We start from the raw sequence: 19,688 nt of genomic DNA on the forward strand, positions 1-19,688 counted from the left end.
TATTTGTGTATATTATTTTTCAAATGAAAAAATCTCCGGACCCTCCCAGATCTCCGTGATATCTGGTGTAGATGATTCTGTTTCCTTGGCACCCAGAAGCCTAAAAGCTGACTTTCTGGAAGACTAATTAATGTGCTTCTTCAGATAATGACAGTGTTGGTAGCACATAAGGAAATGCTATGATTTTTAAGGAGCTTTCTTTAGGCAACCCCTCTGAATGGTTTCAGAGACTAGTTTATTGTATTCGTAGGGATATGTCGGATATGACCATAACAAAAAGTCATACTCCTGACTTGGTACAGGCATTCTCAAATGTAGAAAATGGTGGATTGAACCTGGTTTTATAGCTCTAAACCTCTCACTTGTATAACAGTCGCATCAAATTCCAATATATTTATAACAATGTGTGAAAAAACAGACAAAATAGGTTAAATTGTCAATATAGGGATACATCCGTCATTACCATGTCACAATCTAAATCATAACAAAACACATATAACAAAGAAGCATAAAAAGGAAATATAAAATTTAACAAACACATGTACTATACAGTTAAGATAAAATACTAAAATTTATTCTCATAAATTTTACCATGCCCTTTTCTTTCCTTTCTTGCAAATTAAACTTACTATTTGTGTCATATATGTGCATATGTATGTAATCAGTATCATCCATAGATTTTATATTCAGATATATTGTTTCTTTTTTATGTATTCATGGCAAAAGGAAATTAAAGCCCACAACTATGACATGTGTCCCCTCGCCATATTATATATTTGCCTGTCCTTGTCGGGATATTGCGATTCGATGGTTTTTATTTGTCATATTTTTTCCTTTATTGTTTTATCATCAATCTGTTAATTTTCTCATTGATTTGTTTCACATCGTCCTTGTCATGTGGAGGCCTATGATAGCTTACAATAATGTATGGGTTGTGTTCATTGTTAAAGGTTTTACACTGACCTACAAATTCCAACTCCTGAATACATGCATCTTAATGCATGTTTGGATAAGTTTTTTCGTTGAGTTTCTACCTTACTGATATTTCGTTAGTCCAAGGATAAATAACACTGTGAAAAAAAGTTTATAACACCTTTTTATTACAAAAAAAAACGACAATAAATACAAAAATTTAATAAAATGAATCATGATTTTTTTATATTACAATATGTACATAAACACAAAAATAATGCAAATACTTGTTTCCTCCTTGCATATCATTTAAATACAATAATAAGTTATCCTGAATCAGAACTTTTTTTTTTAATCTTTAGTAAAATGATATTTCTTTAGTCCAAGGATGGACAACACTTTGAAAAAAAAAAGTTGAGAATGAAAATAAACAACAATATAGACCACATTATTTATGTATGTGCCTGTCCCAAGTCAGGAGCCTGTAAATCAGTGGTTGTCATTTTTTTTTTTATGTATTACATATTTATTCGTTCATTATTTTTATTTAGATAAGGCTGTTAATTTTCTACAAATTGTTTCACTTTATCATATTGGGGCCTTTTATAGCTGACTAAGCAGTATGGGATTTGCTCATTGTTGAAGCCGTAGGGTGACCTATAGTTGTAAAATGTCTGTGTCATTTTGGGCTCTTGTGGACAATTGTCTCCTTGGCAATAATACCACATCGTTTTTTGGTATACATTGAAAAAAGTTAATTAAAAAAATGTTTTCCATTACAATATATTCTGCAGCAGTTCAGCAAATAAAACTGTTTGCATAAAAAAGAGTCACTTTATTTTATCAAACTTGGATACATTTAAAAGTACATGCATTTACACTCATAGAAATAATAGATACTGGATGACATTCAAACAAAAAAAACTATGTGAAGCCATTATAGTTACCATAGTAGCTCAGTAACACTCGAATACAAGGGATCGCTCAATACATACATACTATTAAACATTTCGAGGACCATACCTGACGAAGTAGTTAGGGGGGGTTTAATACCAATGTAGGGGTGCTCCAGGAGTCATATACTGTATGTAAGTGTTAATAAAGTAAACTACCGAGTTTAGAACAGGATGCTCTCAGGTGGCTTACAGTATCATAAGACATACAAGCATATGCCATATAAAAAAGTTGTGATCCATCTCGTGTTGTTGCCATGATGCCCATGAAGCAGAACTCTCAATTGATACACCATCACTGCCAGTAACATTTTGGTATTTTTCTCAATGTTCTTGTGCTTTCGTTTATCAAATTAGATGTTGTTTTTCTGTTTAATCAGCATTCTTTTTTTTCATCTGTGAATAATAAATGTTGTAAAAGTGAAATAGAAAAGAAAACAATGATATTCTTAAATGATTAATTCTCATTAATTCTCATCTGATTTCAAATATCATGTAAATGTCCTACTTTCAGCTAATAGTTTGGTTTCAACATAGAATTATATAGTTTATTTTTCCCTTCTAAGAATGTCTGTACAACTACATATCTGTGTTTGATAAAAAAAAGTGGCATTTTGTATGATTTTGATACATTATGTGCTGATCTTCCAGAAGGTCTATGATCCGAAACTTTATGCTTGAGCTAATACATATCATGATTGATTTTCTCTATATTTGCCGTGATTTGTATTTTGAGAGGGAAAAACACGCAAATTAAACTAGGCACTGGCTACGGTTACATGGAAATGTAACAATAATAAAAATATTATTGTTACATAGGAGACTAAATGCCAGAATGCAAAGGCGGATAAGGAACCGATTTATTACGAATGTAACAATAATTACTGAGGCTACGGTTACATGGCGTTATTGTTACATGAAAAACAGCAATCATTAAACTTAAATCTTGTATAGTTTTGTTGCCTTAATCTTGCATATGTACGAAATAGTACTTGTAAAAATGATAAATAATAAATATTATCGTTAACACATGGTGTTTAAATTGTTTTTTTCTAACGTATAAATGGTTTTGGTGTTTTAAAGATACTACTTTACTGATAAGTGGTGTCAAAGGCGAAAATATAGACCAATGGTTTGTTGTTGAGAACTCGGGCTGAGAAAAGTGTTCACTTTAAGTATTTAACTGCACACCTACTCGTATTACTGTCATTATACAATGCGCAATGGATGAAGAGATTCTTGTGACCAATTTTGTTGTGGGTGAACAATTTAAAACTTGGGATTCGTTTGAAACAAAACTGAAACAATATCAAGACACAAATTTCGTTCAGCTATACAAACGCAGTTCTAAAAAAAATTGATTCATCTATAACAAAGTTTGCTAACTGTGAAGTAAAATACTGTGAAATTCGGTATACATGTATCCACGGAGGACGTAATTTCGTTTCAAAATTAGATGGAGCTCGTCCAAACCAAAGGTAAGTTATTTTAACCTATAAACGAATATCAATGGGTCATAATATTGAATTCGTTTCATAATTCAAAGTTTGAATTGACACAGACCAAGTCTCCAACTCTTTTTCGACATCTTTCAACGACATATTTGCTAGATCCACATCATTTAAATGCAGAGGGTCTAAGACCCATTACGCATGTAAGTTAAGTCATTCAATATGGTGCTCATTAAAAACATTTTTATATGTGAAATTAAAATCAAATGTTTGTTTTGTGACTAGCTATGCCAAATAGCTTTCGAGAACAGCCTCGCATCTTCTTTAACAGAGTAGTATGTCTGTCTCTGCCTCTTGGAACTCTCTTGTCTCGTTTTTGTCTTGCATTTTTATAATTTATTGTTTTTTTCAGCTATGCTGAGTTGGATACTGAAATCCGAGATAAACCTTACATCCGTAATAGACGGCAATGTGACCATACTGAAAGATGACATAAAACTACATCACATGCTTCCAACCAAAATATTAGATGAGAACATAAACATTACTCGAGTGAAAAAGTATTTCTCACCGGAAGCATGGCAAACATTAAAGGTTGCATTATCATCAAAAAGGGATATCGCAGAATGGAACTGTACAGTATGGGATACGGACGTTCACAGTGCGGCATCACTGGTGTGTGATGGCTGCTTGGAGTGGTTTCACCAAAAATGTGTCGGACTCAGAAATGCTAAAAAAACACTTACTGGATATGTAGAAAATGTCATTGCAAATAAATAATTAAAGTGTAAATTTAAAATAAATGTCTTTAATTTTTATTATCTATTACATTTCAATAGACCCATCGTATATTGCTGTTTTTCATGTAACAATAACGCCATGTAACCGTAGCCTCAGTAATTATTGTTACATTCGTAATTAATCGGTTCCTTACCTGACTTTGCATTCCGGCATTTAGTCTCCTAACAATAATATTTTTATTATTGTTACATTTCCATGTAACCGTAGCCAGTGCCATTAAACTATCTCTCATACAGAAGATTTAATTTTGAATTCGTATAAATTGACTAATATGATTATATTTCTTAAGATGTTAACCTTCCTGACAGAATATTGACGAAGTTTTGATTAGCTGTTAAAACGATCTTTTTTTTTATTGTTCATTGTGATTTTTGTTGGTTAAAACCAATTTTTTTTATTATAATCTTTTAATTATGTTGAATGTTGACATGCATATCAATTATATGTCATTTTTTTTATAAATTTCCTGTTACAAAACTTTCCAAACAATAAGGATTTTCTTATCCCAGATATAGATTACCTTCGCCGTTTTTGGCGCAACTTTTTGAAATTTTGGGTCATCAACACAGGCACTCGTCCCCATTTCCCTCACCCTATATATCTTTGTAAAGATATATAGGATTTGTTTTTATTTAGACGAGTGCCTGTGGTCATCAATGCTCTTTAACTTTGTACTTGTTTGGCTGTATTACTATTTGATCTGGGTATCACTGATGAGTCCTATGTAGACAAAACGGGCGTCTGGCGATTTAAATTATAACCCTATTGACTATTTCGGAAAGAACATACCTTCATTTTTTTCTCAAAAGATTATTATGTCCAATTCGTCTTTGCCTTACAGACAATCCACTCGTACCAGTGTCACCCTGACTTTTAGTTGATATTGGTGTGTTTGATACATCCAGGTTTAGTGACACTTTTTGGTCAACACTTTCAGTGTTGTTGTGACTTTTTGAGAATTTGGATATTTCAGTTTTATTTGCTACCATATCAACCAGGTTGGTTGCGCTCGGTTCGGTAAACCCTGTACAATGTTCGTTGTCGTTCTTGCATTTAGTCAGTTTGAACGAATTTTCTTTCCTGACGCACAACCCAGTGTTTCCATCACCACCAATGTTGCTAATAAATTGAGATTCTGTAGTGGAAGCCTTTTTATTCTGTTCTATTGGCATTCGTATGTCTGATTCTTTTATATCATGCTTATTTGCATTGTTTTTAGCTTCAATTTTCAGGGATGCAGATAATTTTTCTGAATATTCATTCTCCGGGGAAAGATCACCTTTGGCAGTTGAAAAATCTTTCAGTGTGTATATATCTTGCAAACTTTGTTTGCTTCCTGAAACAGCAAATGAAATAAATGTGTTTTAAATATGACACTTTTAGTCAAGCCTTTCTTCAGAAATTGTTTCATGCATTAATGCAATGCCAATGAGATGCTTTTAATTTTTTTTTGTGATTTTTTTGTGTGAGAAATTATCTCAATAATTACCGTACCAAGAACAATGTATTCATTTTAAAAGTAGATGCCGGATGTGGAGCAGATCCTGACACCCTTCCGGAGCACCTGATGTGGATTGTGTTGCTAAGCTTTGGTTTTCTATATTGTGTCTTGTTATGCAACCGCAAGCAAAAATATTTTTCTGTCGTAAACCGGTATTGGTCGTCGTCCGCGTTGTGAAGACACTTGGTTTCTGGACAAATAATTTTAGTTTAAGTGAATGGATCTCTATGAAATTTAAATACAAGGTTTGAAATCACAAAAGGAAGGTTGGGGTTCCAACAGTTTAGGAATTTGGCGTTAGTGTATGTATCTTTCTGAAATTGTACCACAAGGATCCAAATCACAAAGGCAAGGCTGGGATTGAGTTTTTGAGGAATGGGTTAAACAAACAATAACCCAACCAAAGAGCCCAAACTATATGTTATATGTAAACCAACCTTTTACGTTTTCATGTGTTATTAAACCTTGCTGTATGTTACTGTCCTTTGTGATATCATTCATTTCGTTGTTTCCATTATCTGGTTCACCATTACCACAGAAACTGTCACTCTCATAAGTTTCTTCACTAAAGTCTGATTCATAAGAATAATTATCAGTACAATCTGTGTCTGAAGTGGAGCTATCTGTTTCATCATCACTGTATTCATCATCGCATCTTCTTTTTCTATTTGAAGTTACATTATTGGTGCTTTCAGTCGATTCTTCGCTTTCACTATCCTCAATATCTTTTTGTTTAGCCCTTTCTCTGAGAATAGCTTGTAGTTTCTTATATGCATTGGGTGGCAAAGGTGGTTTTCTAAATAAAGGTTTTTCCACTGGTTCGACAGGTTTTGGTGCTTCATTAAAAGACACGGTATCTCCCTCGCCTTTACCAAAATCACTCCCCAAGATAGATGCTATGTCTATATCCAAAGAATCTAAACTGACACAATCACTGTTAGACAAGATGTTACTTTTATGGTTAACTATTTCTTTCATTTGTTTATGGTCTTCTATGGTATCTGATAATTTTAGCTGCTCTTCATTATCTTTTATGCTAGTACCTAAATTGTCTTTTTTGTCCTGAGAAGTGTCCGATTTTAGCTGCTCTTCATAGCATTCCTTATCTTTTATGCTAGTACCTAAATTGTCACTTTTGTCCTGAGAAGTGTCCGATTTTAGCTGCTCTTCATAGCATTCCTTATCTTTTATGCTAGTACCTAAATTGTCACTTTTGTCCTGAGAAGTGTCCGATTTTAGCTGCTCTTCATAGCCTTCCTTATCTTTTATGCTAGTACCTAAATTGTCACTTTTGTCCTGAGAAGTGTCCGATTTTAGCTGCTCTTCATAGCATTCCTTATCTTTTATGCTAGTACCTAAATTGTCACTTTTATCCTGAGAAGTGTCCGATTTTAGCTGATCTTCGATGCATTCCGCAATTCCCATTCTGGTACCTAAACTGTCTCGTTTGTCCTGGGAAGTGTCCGATGTAATCATTGGTGGGGGTTCGATATTGGTACTGCTTGACATACTTGAACGACTTGATCCTAAGTCAAAATATCTCAAGTGTTCGATCCTGAATAATTCCTTGCTTTCTGTCAGTTCTTTTTGTTGTTGCATGAAAGTGTCAACAGCCAGAACCCATTTAGCCGCTTTGATTACCCGTCTTTCTTCAATAGGTTCAATATCATGACTTTGATGTTCTGCCATACCTGCTTCTGGTGCTTCATCTTTTGTTTTAGTAACTTGAAGGACATCTTGGGACTCTGCAAAATATAATTAATATTTTTTCACGTGGAATTTCTAAAAAAATGATAAAGTTTGTGATTTTTTTTGTTCTTCTTTCAAATGGTAAATATATTTTTATTTTTTTTAAACTTTAAAAAAATAACTACTAGTATATGACATGCATCATTTTGTATTCACATGGGGGGGGGGGGGGGTGACAAGCATAATATTTTTTTAAAATATCGATGTAATTACCTTTTGGTTTTGTAAAATCATTCACTTCTGCTGATGTTAAGTCGATGTTCGCCTTAATAAAACCCATGGATACGTCACTTCTTCTTGTTTCTTCTTGCTTATAGCTATCGTTTTCGGTAAAAATCTCATCCATTTCTGATTCGTAGTCTGGTATCATATTTTTATTTACTCTTTCAAGTATTTTTCGTTTGACAACAGTCTGTTCTTTTACATTTATTTTATCTTCTGAAACATATATAATAAGCTATTCTTACGAAGAAGAAAAATCATTGCCACTAACAGAGAAAAAAAACATGACAAAAACTGATTGAGATAAGTTACAGTACTGAAAAGTGTTCGTCTTTTAATAGCCAAGAAAATTTGTTTGCAAAACAAGAAACTGTTATATAGTGTCTTTCGAGTCGAGTATCAATTAAAGACAGAAAATAATTGTAAAATTAGAAATCATTTTTTATTCTATTAAATAGTATAGGACAAGGTAGAATTATAATAATTAACGTAAGCCTTAGGGCACAAGAGAACATTTTACATTTCACACTTAAACACCGTCATTATCATTGGAACTATTCTTACCTCTTGGAACGTTACAAATAGACAAGGATACACTGCTTGTGTCTTCTGATTCATACATGTCGTTCCTTTTAAGCCAGTTCTTGAAGGCACCTTCTGACTCGCAGGTGCTGAGCGACAACATAGAACTTTCTGTGTCAGAATTAACAGGATGATTTTCATTCATAAAAGAAAGGTCTAATTTGGGCACAGTCAGATTTTCTCTAAAATACTCATCGTCTGCCAAATCAGAATATTGGTCTGGGGCATTGGCTGCCCAGTTGTATGGAACGGCATCAATGGTCGTATAATAGGAAAATTCTGAAGGATGTGACATGCATGTGGGAGTAAAGTCACCTCTTTGAACGTTAGGCACATAAACGTTGCTTCCTGGTGCTTCATATTTGGTACTTGGTGGCATTGAGGTAGCTAACTGGTTTTCGTTCCACTCATGGGTATGGTCGAAATGGTCGTACATCATTTCTTCGAAGATGTTTCGTGCGATGTTCTCCATTTGATTTGTACAAACATCAATTATGTTAGCAGCTACTGGTTCCATCCGCGTTTCAAAATCAATGTTGTCATAGTTTGGTTTACTGAATATATTGCTAATGCATCTTTGACATGGCTGGTCATTCAGATTTGTCTAAAATGCAACCAACAGATTTGTATGAATTAAATGAGTTGTTGGATATATGCAAATCAAACGCAAAAAAAATTATGCTAGCATTTTATTAAGTTTAAATCAAAACGTTGTTTTAAATTTTTTCTACATTTGTGTATGTTACTTTGGATGTCACAAAGTCTATATAAAGACATTTCCACAAAACACGGTTTCAAGAAATATTTAAGTATACACAGAATATCATTTTTGTACGGCAATATCGTTTACACAAGTTTTAAAGTTCCTCTTTTCGCCTCCCTATTCCCTAAATAAACATAACAGTATATATCTACGTTCAAGCTACCCCATTTTGATAAGAATTGTACACCTATAATGTGGACTAAGATATGCGATTGGAATTATATACGCTTGATACTGCGGTTACGGTAGTTGTAACTGGGGACATTATTTTATAATTAGGTCTTTCCACTTTTCTGTGGAAAGACCTATTGTTTTTCTTCTGATTATTTTTTTTTTCTTCCGCCTAATTTTGTTCTTGCGATAAACATTTGTTTCGCAATATGTCGCTTAGATATTTTGTATATGATATCGAACAGTTTATGCGCTTTTGAAATTTACCCTGCGTAAACGAATACTTTTCTTTGTAGGAGTTATCTCCCCAAACACTGTTTTCCTTGTTATGGCATCTCCTTCGCAACCGTTAAAGATTATGACAAATTTATTTTACAAAATTGTTCGGTACATCCTCAGTAATTTTTGGCGTATTTGGATCGAAGCGAATCGAAGAAATTTTATAGGAGTTATCTATCTTTTCGGAATAAATTTGTCGGTATGTTTTTTTAACTCATAAACCGTTAACCGTATAACCCTGGAATGTTTTTATTTGAGTCCCCTGATTCCTAACTTAGAAAATTAGGTAAAGGTCAAGGTCATATTTTAGATTTTCATATGTCTTTGATTTCCCTATAACTCTTGAACGGTTATAGATACAAAAAAATTAAGCAGTGAAAAATGCTTGGTACTTCAAGGGGCAACTTTTTTTACATTATGACTATATTGATTTTACCATCATGTAAGGGACATAACTCCCATCGATGGTTTTTAAAAGGCCATTTTTAGGCAAAACTCTTAAACAAAAGGTCCTTGACCCATAGGGTCTTTTGCAATGACCTTGTGGAGCAATGACCTTGACGAAGGTTACAAGGTCAAAGGTCAAGGTCATCAAATTATGTGGTTTTGGCACTATTTAAACAGTTTTATGTGTGTTTGAATTTCAACCAACCAACCAACCAACCAACCAACCAACCAATCAATCAATCAATCAATCAATCAATCATGATCATGATCAATCAACCAATAATGATCATGATCAATCATGTTTCCGTCTCATGTGTTTCTAGTAGGGTTCAACCAACCAACCAACCAACCAACCAACCAATCAACCAATCAATCAATCAATCAATCAATCAATCATGATCATGATCAACCAATCATGTTTCCGTCTCATGTGTTTAATATAGGGTCCAAGATCTTCTTTGTGTCTTTTTCCGTGTTTCAATTGACCCTATCCAATGTGTTTAACCAACCAACCAACCAACTAATCAATCAATCAATCAATCAATCAATCATGATCATGATCAATCAATCATGTTTCCGTCTCATGTGTTTAATATAGGGTCCAAGATCTTCTTTGTTTCTTTTTCCGTGTTTCAATTGACCCTATCCAACGTGTTTAACCAACCAACCAACCAACCAACCAACCAACCAACTAATCAATCAATCAATCAATCAACCAATCAATCAATCATGATCATGATCAATCAATCATGTTTCCGTCTCATGTGTTTAATATAGGGTCCAAGATCTTCTTTGTTTCTTTTTCCGTGTTTCAATTGACCCTATCCAACGTGTTTAACCAACCAACCAACCAACCAACTAATCAATTAATCAATCAATCAACTAATCAATCAATCATGATCATGATCAATCAATCATGTTTCCGTCTCATGTGTTTAATATAGGGTCCAAGATCTTCTTTGTTTCTTTTTCCGTGTTTCAATTGACCCTATCCAACGTGTTTAACCAACCAACCAATCAACCAACCAACCAACCAACCAACTAACCAACTTATCAATCAATCAATCAATCAATCAATCAATCTGTATGACTGTTTAATCATGACAGTTTATTGAAGGAACAAACTCTCAATTATTCAAGAAAAATTGAAATTTAATATTGTTCTTACGTCACTTCTGAAAAAAAAATCCACATGTTCTCTGAAACTACAAGTACAATCGACCTCAAAATTTGCAGTCAGCAGGGCATACATGTACTAAACGTTTATAAAAAAACTTGGTGCAGATATCTCTCAAAGCTTTTCCTAGAGAAAAGAAATGGCAATGCCGTAAAAATAGCTTGCTAGGTCCGTAAATCTCGGTAAAAACCTACAATAAAATGTCCGCTCCGAGTTTGAAATACTAATCTGTGTTACAAACAGGTGCTGAAAAATGTACATTATCAGAAAATAATCAATAAATGTGTTTTAAAGTTACACCGGATCAATTAAATCCAAAACATGCACTACTTGTGAACTGTCATCAAAATGTCAATTTCCTACAATGACAAAAGAAATTACATTGTGTACATTCCATCTCTATAGATGTTGTCTGTTTAACGTCCCCACCTAAAAAGAAATAAAAAGACTATCTTTTCGTTATTATAAACCCGTGTCACGTGATGTGGCGCGCGCGCTGTACCTAAAATAAAAGAAAAACTTTCCAAACTAAACATGAAACTTCTCCGGTAACAATAATATAGACCCCATACAGAAACAAACAAACAAACAAACAAACAAACACCCCCCAATTCAATTAATTTTACAGGGGGAAAGACCCCCTACAATTGCTTTTTTAAAGCAATTGATTTATATTTTGTTATTAATATTGGGTTTTCAGGTAGCTGTTTTATTATTTTCTTTGATATCAATATATTTGTTTTAGTATTGTGGATAGACATTTATCTTCAAGGTTAAACCATCCACATGAAAATGTACATATCTATAATGATTTACTTTTATAAATTGTTATTTGGATGGATAGTTATCTCATTGGCACTCACACCACATCTTCCTACATCTATATCTCAAATTATGAACCTTTTTTTAGAGTACTAAACGGTACGTCTAATTAAAAAGAAATTAGCGTTGGTGCCGGATATTCCCGTTGCCCCTCCTTTTTGCTCTGTTGGTGTATTTCTTTGGTTTAAGTATGGGACATGGATTTATTTCTGTAAATCAATTTATGACTTCTGAACACCGGTATACTATTGTATTGTCGCCTATATGTATAGCAGATTCTGCTTTATTTTTTATTTTGTTGTTGTTGAGGTCTGTATTAAGGCGAATCATACGATCTCTCAATGTAATCATATACTCTAATCAAAGGTACGACCAAAGAAGTATTTTAAGTCTTATTTTGACATCAATAATTAAGCGGTAAAAACTGCAATGCAGTACGGGTTACAGCTAATTTCCTAATGCATGTAGAACAAAACTTTGGTTAGCTTGCTTGCTTGGTTTTTATATTGTACAATCCATAGATTAAAACACAATTAAATTCAATTATAATATATTCAGGTTAAACAATGCCTATATATATTGTTTAAAGATGTCAATCTTATTTACAAAGCTTGTATTAACAATTATACAAACAAAGCAAGCAAGCCAAACAAAGTTTTACTTTGCAAGCATTAGAAAATCAGCTGTAAGAAATTTAAATGTAGGAGAATAGTTGCCAACGTATTTTTAAATCCCAACCCTATTCCTATTTTGTAACGATTACAGAGTCTAGAATGTGTTTCTGTGTTAGTCTCATATTAGTGTTTTTGTGGTGTCGTTGTTCTCCTCTTATAGTTGATGTTTTTCCCTCAGTTTTAGTTTGTAACCCGGATTTGTTTTTGTTTTTTCTCAATTGCGAACAGCGGTATACTTATGTTGCCTTTATTTTAGTACTAACTGCTTTCTATTTAAGTCTCTTCTACTAGTGCTTCCAGTTGTGATATGTTTCTTTTGTTCGATGTCTCAACAGTACTTCTGCCAGTCGTTTGGTGTGTTTGAGCTTTTGGTGTTGCCATTTGATTACGGACTTTCCGTTATGAATTTCCCCAGAGTTTGGTATTTTTGTTATTTTACTTTTTCTATTCTACTCCTTAACAATTTACTCATCTTTTATATTGTTTGGTGTCCTTATCTTTTAACATGTATAACAAAATCTTACCTTTGTGCTATGAATATTGATTATTCCTTTCAGAGATAATTGTAGAAAATCCTTTACATAACCAACTGCATGATCTAAAAATTAAAAGGAATAAAACTTTTTTTTTGTTTTTTTTGCTAAATACATAAAAAAATATCTTGAAATACCTCAACAAGAAACAAACCGAATACCGTATTTGAGAAAAGAAAATGCGCTACAAAAAGCTTACTTATGCAAACCAAATGGCTTATTTTAAAAAAAACCGGGACAATCTCAGTCTCGGCTTTGGAATTGGGATTTTATTTTTTGAAATTATGAAATAAAGAAAATAATCAGTATTACTATTACACTATCTCAGAAAACAAACAACAACGGCAATAAAAAAATCAACTTAAAAAAACCACGAAATAAGTTAAGTTATATATATTGTATAATAGTACCTGGTACATTAGCTAATGCATCTACCATCAATGTTGTCAACTTGTCGGTGCTGACTGTTTTCTCTTTTTCTGTCTGTACAGAAGCATCGACAGTATGGACAGTTTGTGTTTCTTTATTTTCTGTTGCTCTCGACAACTTCTCTCCTTTTAACTCGTCGGTGGATTCGTATTTCTTATCCGACTTCAAACTATTCTTTGAACGGTAGTCTTTGAAATCCTGGAAAATGAGGAAAAGTATTGAAAAACTGAGTTAAAATACAATGACCGCATTGATGTATGTTCAATATTCATTTTATATATGTTTTATGTCACATAAAGTGTGTCTGTTGCATTTATGTTCCTAATACATATCCGATTCTCATAAAACGATGCTTCGACAAACGAATTACTGTCATATATAGGATTTTTTTTTATTATCCATGCACCGCTCATCTTTAATACTGAAAGATAAACTTGTTCATTATTCATTAAAGTCATAAGAAACGAGTGACCGATGACAAATAATGTTCTTCCAATTCTTGAACCAATGCATACAAACATCATAAACTTAGTCTTCTGTGCTCGAATTTATCATTTTTTTCGTTTAAATTTCGTATAATCGTCATTTTTTTTCAACCGGTCAGTGTTGTTGTGAAAATATGGCAGGTAATTAAAGTTCGTGTTTTGAAGCCGAAGTTTAACGATTGTCACCTGTTTGTCAACAATTGACGAAAAATAAACAAAAAAGCATGGAAATTGAGCACGTGTTTAACATGTATATTCAGATAATAGTTTATTTTAAGGACATCCATGCGTATTGTGGTCACCGGATTTTTACGAGATGAGTCACACTGAGGTCACCTTGCATACGGAAAGTATGTCGGGAGAATTGCTTGCTGGAAGGAAGCAATTCAAATAAGTAAACTTCTTCTAAATATGAATAAATTAAAGAATTTTCTTCAGAAAAAAGTATATGTACATAAGTTTTATAATGAAAACTATCCATTGAGTTATAAAAAACATATGTATTAATTTTTTTGATTTGAGGTTTCTTATGACTTTAAGCATTACCAAGAGATATGAAAAATGAATAATAAGCATTTTTATAATTTTAAAAATTAGAAATTAAAAATTTGGACGCATTTCAAACTATAATGGTTTAGAAGATAAAACGTAAACTGTATACTGCATGGACAGTATTAGATATTTTTTTACATTGTTATAAAGCCATTTCACAAGGTTTAACTCAATGTTGAAAAGTCATGAACAAGGTCAAGAATATTGCAGTTGCTATCAAATAGTTCGTTTCTATATATGTTGGCGTTTGTATTCGCTACACTTTAGTGTCCCTGTTTTTCATTTGTTTCTCTCTAATAGTTGATGTGTTTCCCTCGGTTTTAGTTTGTAACCTGGATTTGTTTTCTCTCAATCGATTGATGATTTATAATTTTGAACACTGGTATACTACTGTTGCCTTTATTTCGTTCATCAAATCAAGACTTACCAGCTTTAAGCATTCTTGTGCAATTCTTCTGGCATCTGCAATATTTTGCTTAAACTCCTGGTCCCTGATGAGAACTTGAAACATGTTTAGTTCTGTAATAAAGAAACATAAAACATTGTTCTAAAGTTATACTTGTTTTTTTTTAATATTGTCATCAATTAAAGATGCACTATGAAAAGGTTAAGTAATACATGTGTATTCAACTGATTGCAATGAAGTATAAAATAAAGCGAAAAATGTTTTTACTGCTTAGTTAATCGTTGAAGATCTCCACAAGATTTTAAACAAAAAGGACAGTATTCCATCTAATCTTCTTTTTTATAAAGTAATTTTCCGAATTCTATAAGTTGCAAGTCGAGAGTATCATTAAGAGGATGAATGAGTTTTCTCTTCAGTATTTAAGATATCTGAATATAAGTACATGTAATAAAAGTATGGTAACATAAAACAAAAACGGAAAGTCACTTATCAAAACACAAAATCAAAAGCTAAAACACATTAAACGAATTGAAAATAACTTCCATATTTCTGATTTGGTAAAGGCATTTCCTTTTGTAGAAAATGGTGGATTAAACCTTATAGCTAGCTATACCTCTCACTTGAATGACAATCGCATAAAATTCCATCCTTTATAAAACATGTGAACTCCAACTTGTTATTTCAAGCTGTCCGCTTAGTAAAGCTATACGTGTTTTGAGAGCATACTTACGTTTTGGTGTCATAGGACCGGTGATTTTCATGATATCAGTTAGATATCCAGACAGTTTACAATGCTCATGAATATCTGAAAGAGGATGTAATATATATTGGAAATCGGACAGACCTTCTGTGTTTGTTGAGAGAGTTGGGGAGGCAATATAGTTGTTGTCTCAAACCCCTCAAAAACTTGCCAAAAAATATTGAATGATAATAAGTATCGGTGTGTAATATTAACTATTCTGTTTACATCATCACAGTTTAGGACACAAATGGCACATACTTTCCCAGCAAATAATTATTTATTTTGTAGTAAAGAAGTTGTTTCAACAATTAGACTGAAGTAAGAAGGAGTATTATATATCTATTGAAAAAAAAAACATTCCAATAAAAAAAGGATCAATACTATCCTATTTTTTAAACCACAACATTTTTTATTTAACGAAAACGGGAAATACATGGTTATTCAATTCAAACTATATCCAATTATGTGAAGTCCGAATATATAAAAAAGAAGATGTGGTATGATTGCCAATGAGACAACTATCCACAAAAGACCAAAATGACACAAACATTAACAACTATAGGTCACCGTACGGCCTTCAACAATGAGCAAAGCCCATACCGCATAGTCAGCTATAAAAGGCCCCGATTAGACAATGTAAAACAATTCAAACGAGAAAACTAATGGCCTTATTTAAGTAAAAAAAATGAACGAAAACAAATATGTAACACATAAACAAACGACCAATGAATTACAGGCTCCTGACTTGGGACAGGCACATACATAAATAATGTGGCGGGGTTAAACATGTTAGCGGGATCCCAACCCTTCCCTAACCTGGGACAGTGGATAACAGTACAACATATAAGAACGAACTATAAAAATCACTTGAAAAAGTAGCTCACTCATTCTTCACTACTTGCCTTATTTTTGTGTGTTTCTATACCAAGTCGGATGAATTCAAATTTAACTTGAAATAACATAATTTGCTGGCGATAGCAATTGACATAAAACTATTCTTTTCATACATGTAACAAGAGTGCACACACTGAAATGTCTCGCCTTCTTTACTAATCATTGATATTATGTTGATAGTCCTAAGTATAAAGTTATATTAAAAACTGTCACATAAACTTAACTTTAACCAAGATAACTAAACAAAGACCAATGAACCATGAAAACGAGGTCAAGGTCAGATTAACCATGCCAGGCAGACATGTACAGCTAACAATGCTTCCATACAAAAAATATAGTTGACCTATTACTTATACTTGTACTTATAGTTTAAGAAAAATAGACCAAAACACAAAACCTTAACACTGAGCAAAGAACCGTAAAAATGAGGTCGAGGTCAAATAAAACCTGCGCGACTGACATATAGATCATAAAATGTTTTCATACACCAAATATAGTTGACCTTTGGCATATACCCATGGTAGTATTAGATAAAAAAAAAGACCATAACTCAAAAACTTAACCTTGACCACTCAACTATGAAAATGAGGGCAATGTCAGATGACATCTGCCCGCTAGAAATGTACTCCTTACAATCATTCCATACAACAAATATAGTAGATCTATTGCATAAAGTATAAGAAAAACAGACCAAACACAAAAACTTAACTATAACCAATGAACCATGAAAATGAGATCAAGGTCAGGTGACACCTGACAGTTTGACATGTACACCTAACAGTCCTTCCAAACACCGAATATACTAGCCCTATTGCTTATAGTATCTGAGATATGGACCAAAACTTAATAAAATTGGGAATGGAAATGGGGAATGTGTCAAAGAGACAACAACCCGACCAAATAAAAAAACAACAGCAGAAGGTCACCAACAGGTCTTCAATGTAGCGAGAAATTCCGTCAACCGGAGGCGTCCTTCAGCTGGCCCCTAAACAAATATATACTAGTTCAGTGATAATGAACGCCATACTAATTTCCAAATTGTACACAAGAAACTAGAATTAAAATATTACAAGACTAACAAAGGCCAGAGGCTCCTGACTTGGGACAGGCGCAAAAATGCGGCGGGCTTAAACATGTTTGTGAGATTTCAACCCTCCCCCTATACATCTAACCAATGTAGAAAAGTAAACGCATAACAATACGCACATTAAAATTCAGTTCAAGAGAAGTCCGAGCCTTGTTCACTGATCCATGAAATGAGGTCGAGGTCAAGTGGAAACTGTCTGACAGTTCGCACATACCAAATATAATAATTATTTTACTTATAATAAGAGAAAATTCAACATTACTTCGTAACATGAGGCATATATATACAAAGTAAAAAGCATCCAGGTCTTTCACCATCTAAAATATAGATCTTTTAAAAAGTTAGGTAACGCCGCCGCCGCCGGATCACTATCCCTTTGTCGAGCTTTCTGCAACAAAAGTTGCAGGCTCGACAATAAAAACTAATCACTGCAAAATCTGTCAAAGATAATACTCTAGTTTCTTATCCTAGACAGACACAAAATAAACTGAATAGTTAAAAAAATACTGCTTTCATGAGTAAAGCATTAGTATCGTGAAAATATTAGCAGGGCGTAGGCTCAAGCAATGGTCTTTTGGGAATGGACAGTGTCAGACAGTTTTCATACATCGGAAATTTATAAGTTTTAAAAAGCTAATTGCATTACTTTTTTTTTAATTTGTTTTTATGACACAAGCCTTTGTTTTTTCTGAATGTTCCTTATGAAGAAATGAAAATGAAACCATATTGGGTATTCAGCAATCAGCAGTATGTAAATATATATCAGATGTCGATGGAATATTGTATAACTTAAGAAGAAACGGACAAGATAATGCATGTAAATGAATAAAAAAATATATAGTAACTTACCCATTGTTGATTTTCATCCACAACCGGATAGTTTGTCATACGATATTTAACGATAAACGAGAAAAGATCGCAAAACGGGTTGCTAGAAATCTGTACGCAATGACGAATTTTTCGCAACTGACTTGGTCGGAAATCAACGTTGACCTGGAAATGATCTATGACGTTGCTTCATTGTTTGCAAAAAACACCCTAGCATTTACTCGATATGTAGCTTCAGAAGGGGGATCCGGGACCCTATCAACCTAAATACGCCTCTTATTCGGTATTCAACAATCGAAACACTACCAATATCGCACTTAAAACTATAAAAAGGTCACAATAAGACAATTGTAAAGCAATTCCAACGAAAATCTAAAGGTCTAATTTATTTACAAAGCAATAAAAAAGCATATAGAATCTACAACAATAACCAACCACAACTGAATAGCAGTCTTCTGGTTTGGGACAGGCACATACTGAATGTGACAGTTTTGAAAAAGTTTGCGGGCAACCAACAATCCACTTATCTGGAACAATGAAATAATAATTATAGACAACAAACATCTATTTTTTAATGGTTAAAGGTAACAGGTACGTAAATGGGTTGTCCACCGTTTTTTTTTTTAAAAAGAAAGTGTATACACATAGAACTTTAAGAATAAACAGAAAAATTGACAAAAATCTAGTGGGTAACCGAAATTCTTTGATAGTTTCAGTCATTAAAAAATGATCGAAAAAACACCATGAAGTTCATAGACATGCATAACGTCAAATTTACGCTAAAAATAAGAAATGTCAAGCCTAATTTTATCTGCAGTTCAAACCATTCCTACGATTTTTTTATATTTTTTTTTTATGATAGAACTTTCCTTTCTATTGATATATTATATATACTTTTCCTATGGTCAACGGACTCCCTTTTTATATATCAGTCGTTGAAAGGGTGTTGCTGACGGGAAAAGATAGAAATTGCATATAACGTCGCCGAAAAGGATTACGCAACGTCAAGTCTTCATCAACAGATCATCGTCGTCTACCAGTATGGAAATATTGTCACATAAGGACAACGACCGCTTCATCAAGGTGTCTCTTTGATTAAAATTTGTTCTGAAACTAATGCTCTATAGTGACTATGAAATAATTATCCTGTCTGCAGAGCGAGCTTTATACTGCACTCGTTCTATTTGAGCAGTCAAAATGCGTTGACTGTATATTTCTGACCCGATAT

General features: G+C 33.2%; 1 protein-coding gene across 1 annotated transcript; it reads right to left on the reverse strand.

The window, feature by feature from the left end:
• Nucleotides 1–4,908: 4,908 nt before the first annotated feature.
• On the reverse strand, nt 4,909–18,620 carry LOC143066774 (uncharacterized). Its single transcript, XM_076239585.1, has 9 exons — nt 18,482–18,620; nt 15,640–15,714; nt 14,931–15,022; nt 13,448–13,664; nt 13,029–13,102; nt 8,154–8,775; nt 7,581–7,805; nt 6,056–7,363; nt 4,909–5,453 (listed from the first exon to the last, which is right to left on the reverse strand). Exons 1-9 carry the CDS (start codon nt 18,483–18,485, stop codon nt 4,909–4,911), a joined length of 3,162 nt encoding a protein of 1,053 aa, XP_076095700.1. The 5' UTR covers nt 18,486–18,620.
• Between the last annotated feature and the right edge of the window lie 1,068 nt (nt 18,621–19,688).

Source organism: Mytilus galloprovincialis, chromosome 3 (assembly GCF_965363235.1).
Source record: "Mytilus galloprovincialis chromosome 3, xbMytGall1.hap1.1, whole genome shotgun sequence".
In the NCBI taxonomy this organism is placed as follows: Eukaryota; Metazoa; Mollusca; class Bivalvia; order Mytilida; family Mytilidae; genus Mytilus; species Mytilus galloprovincialis.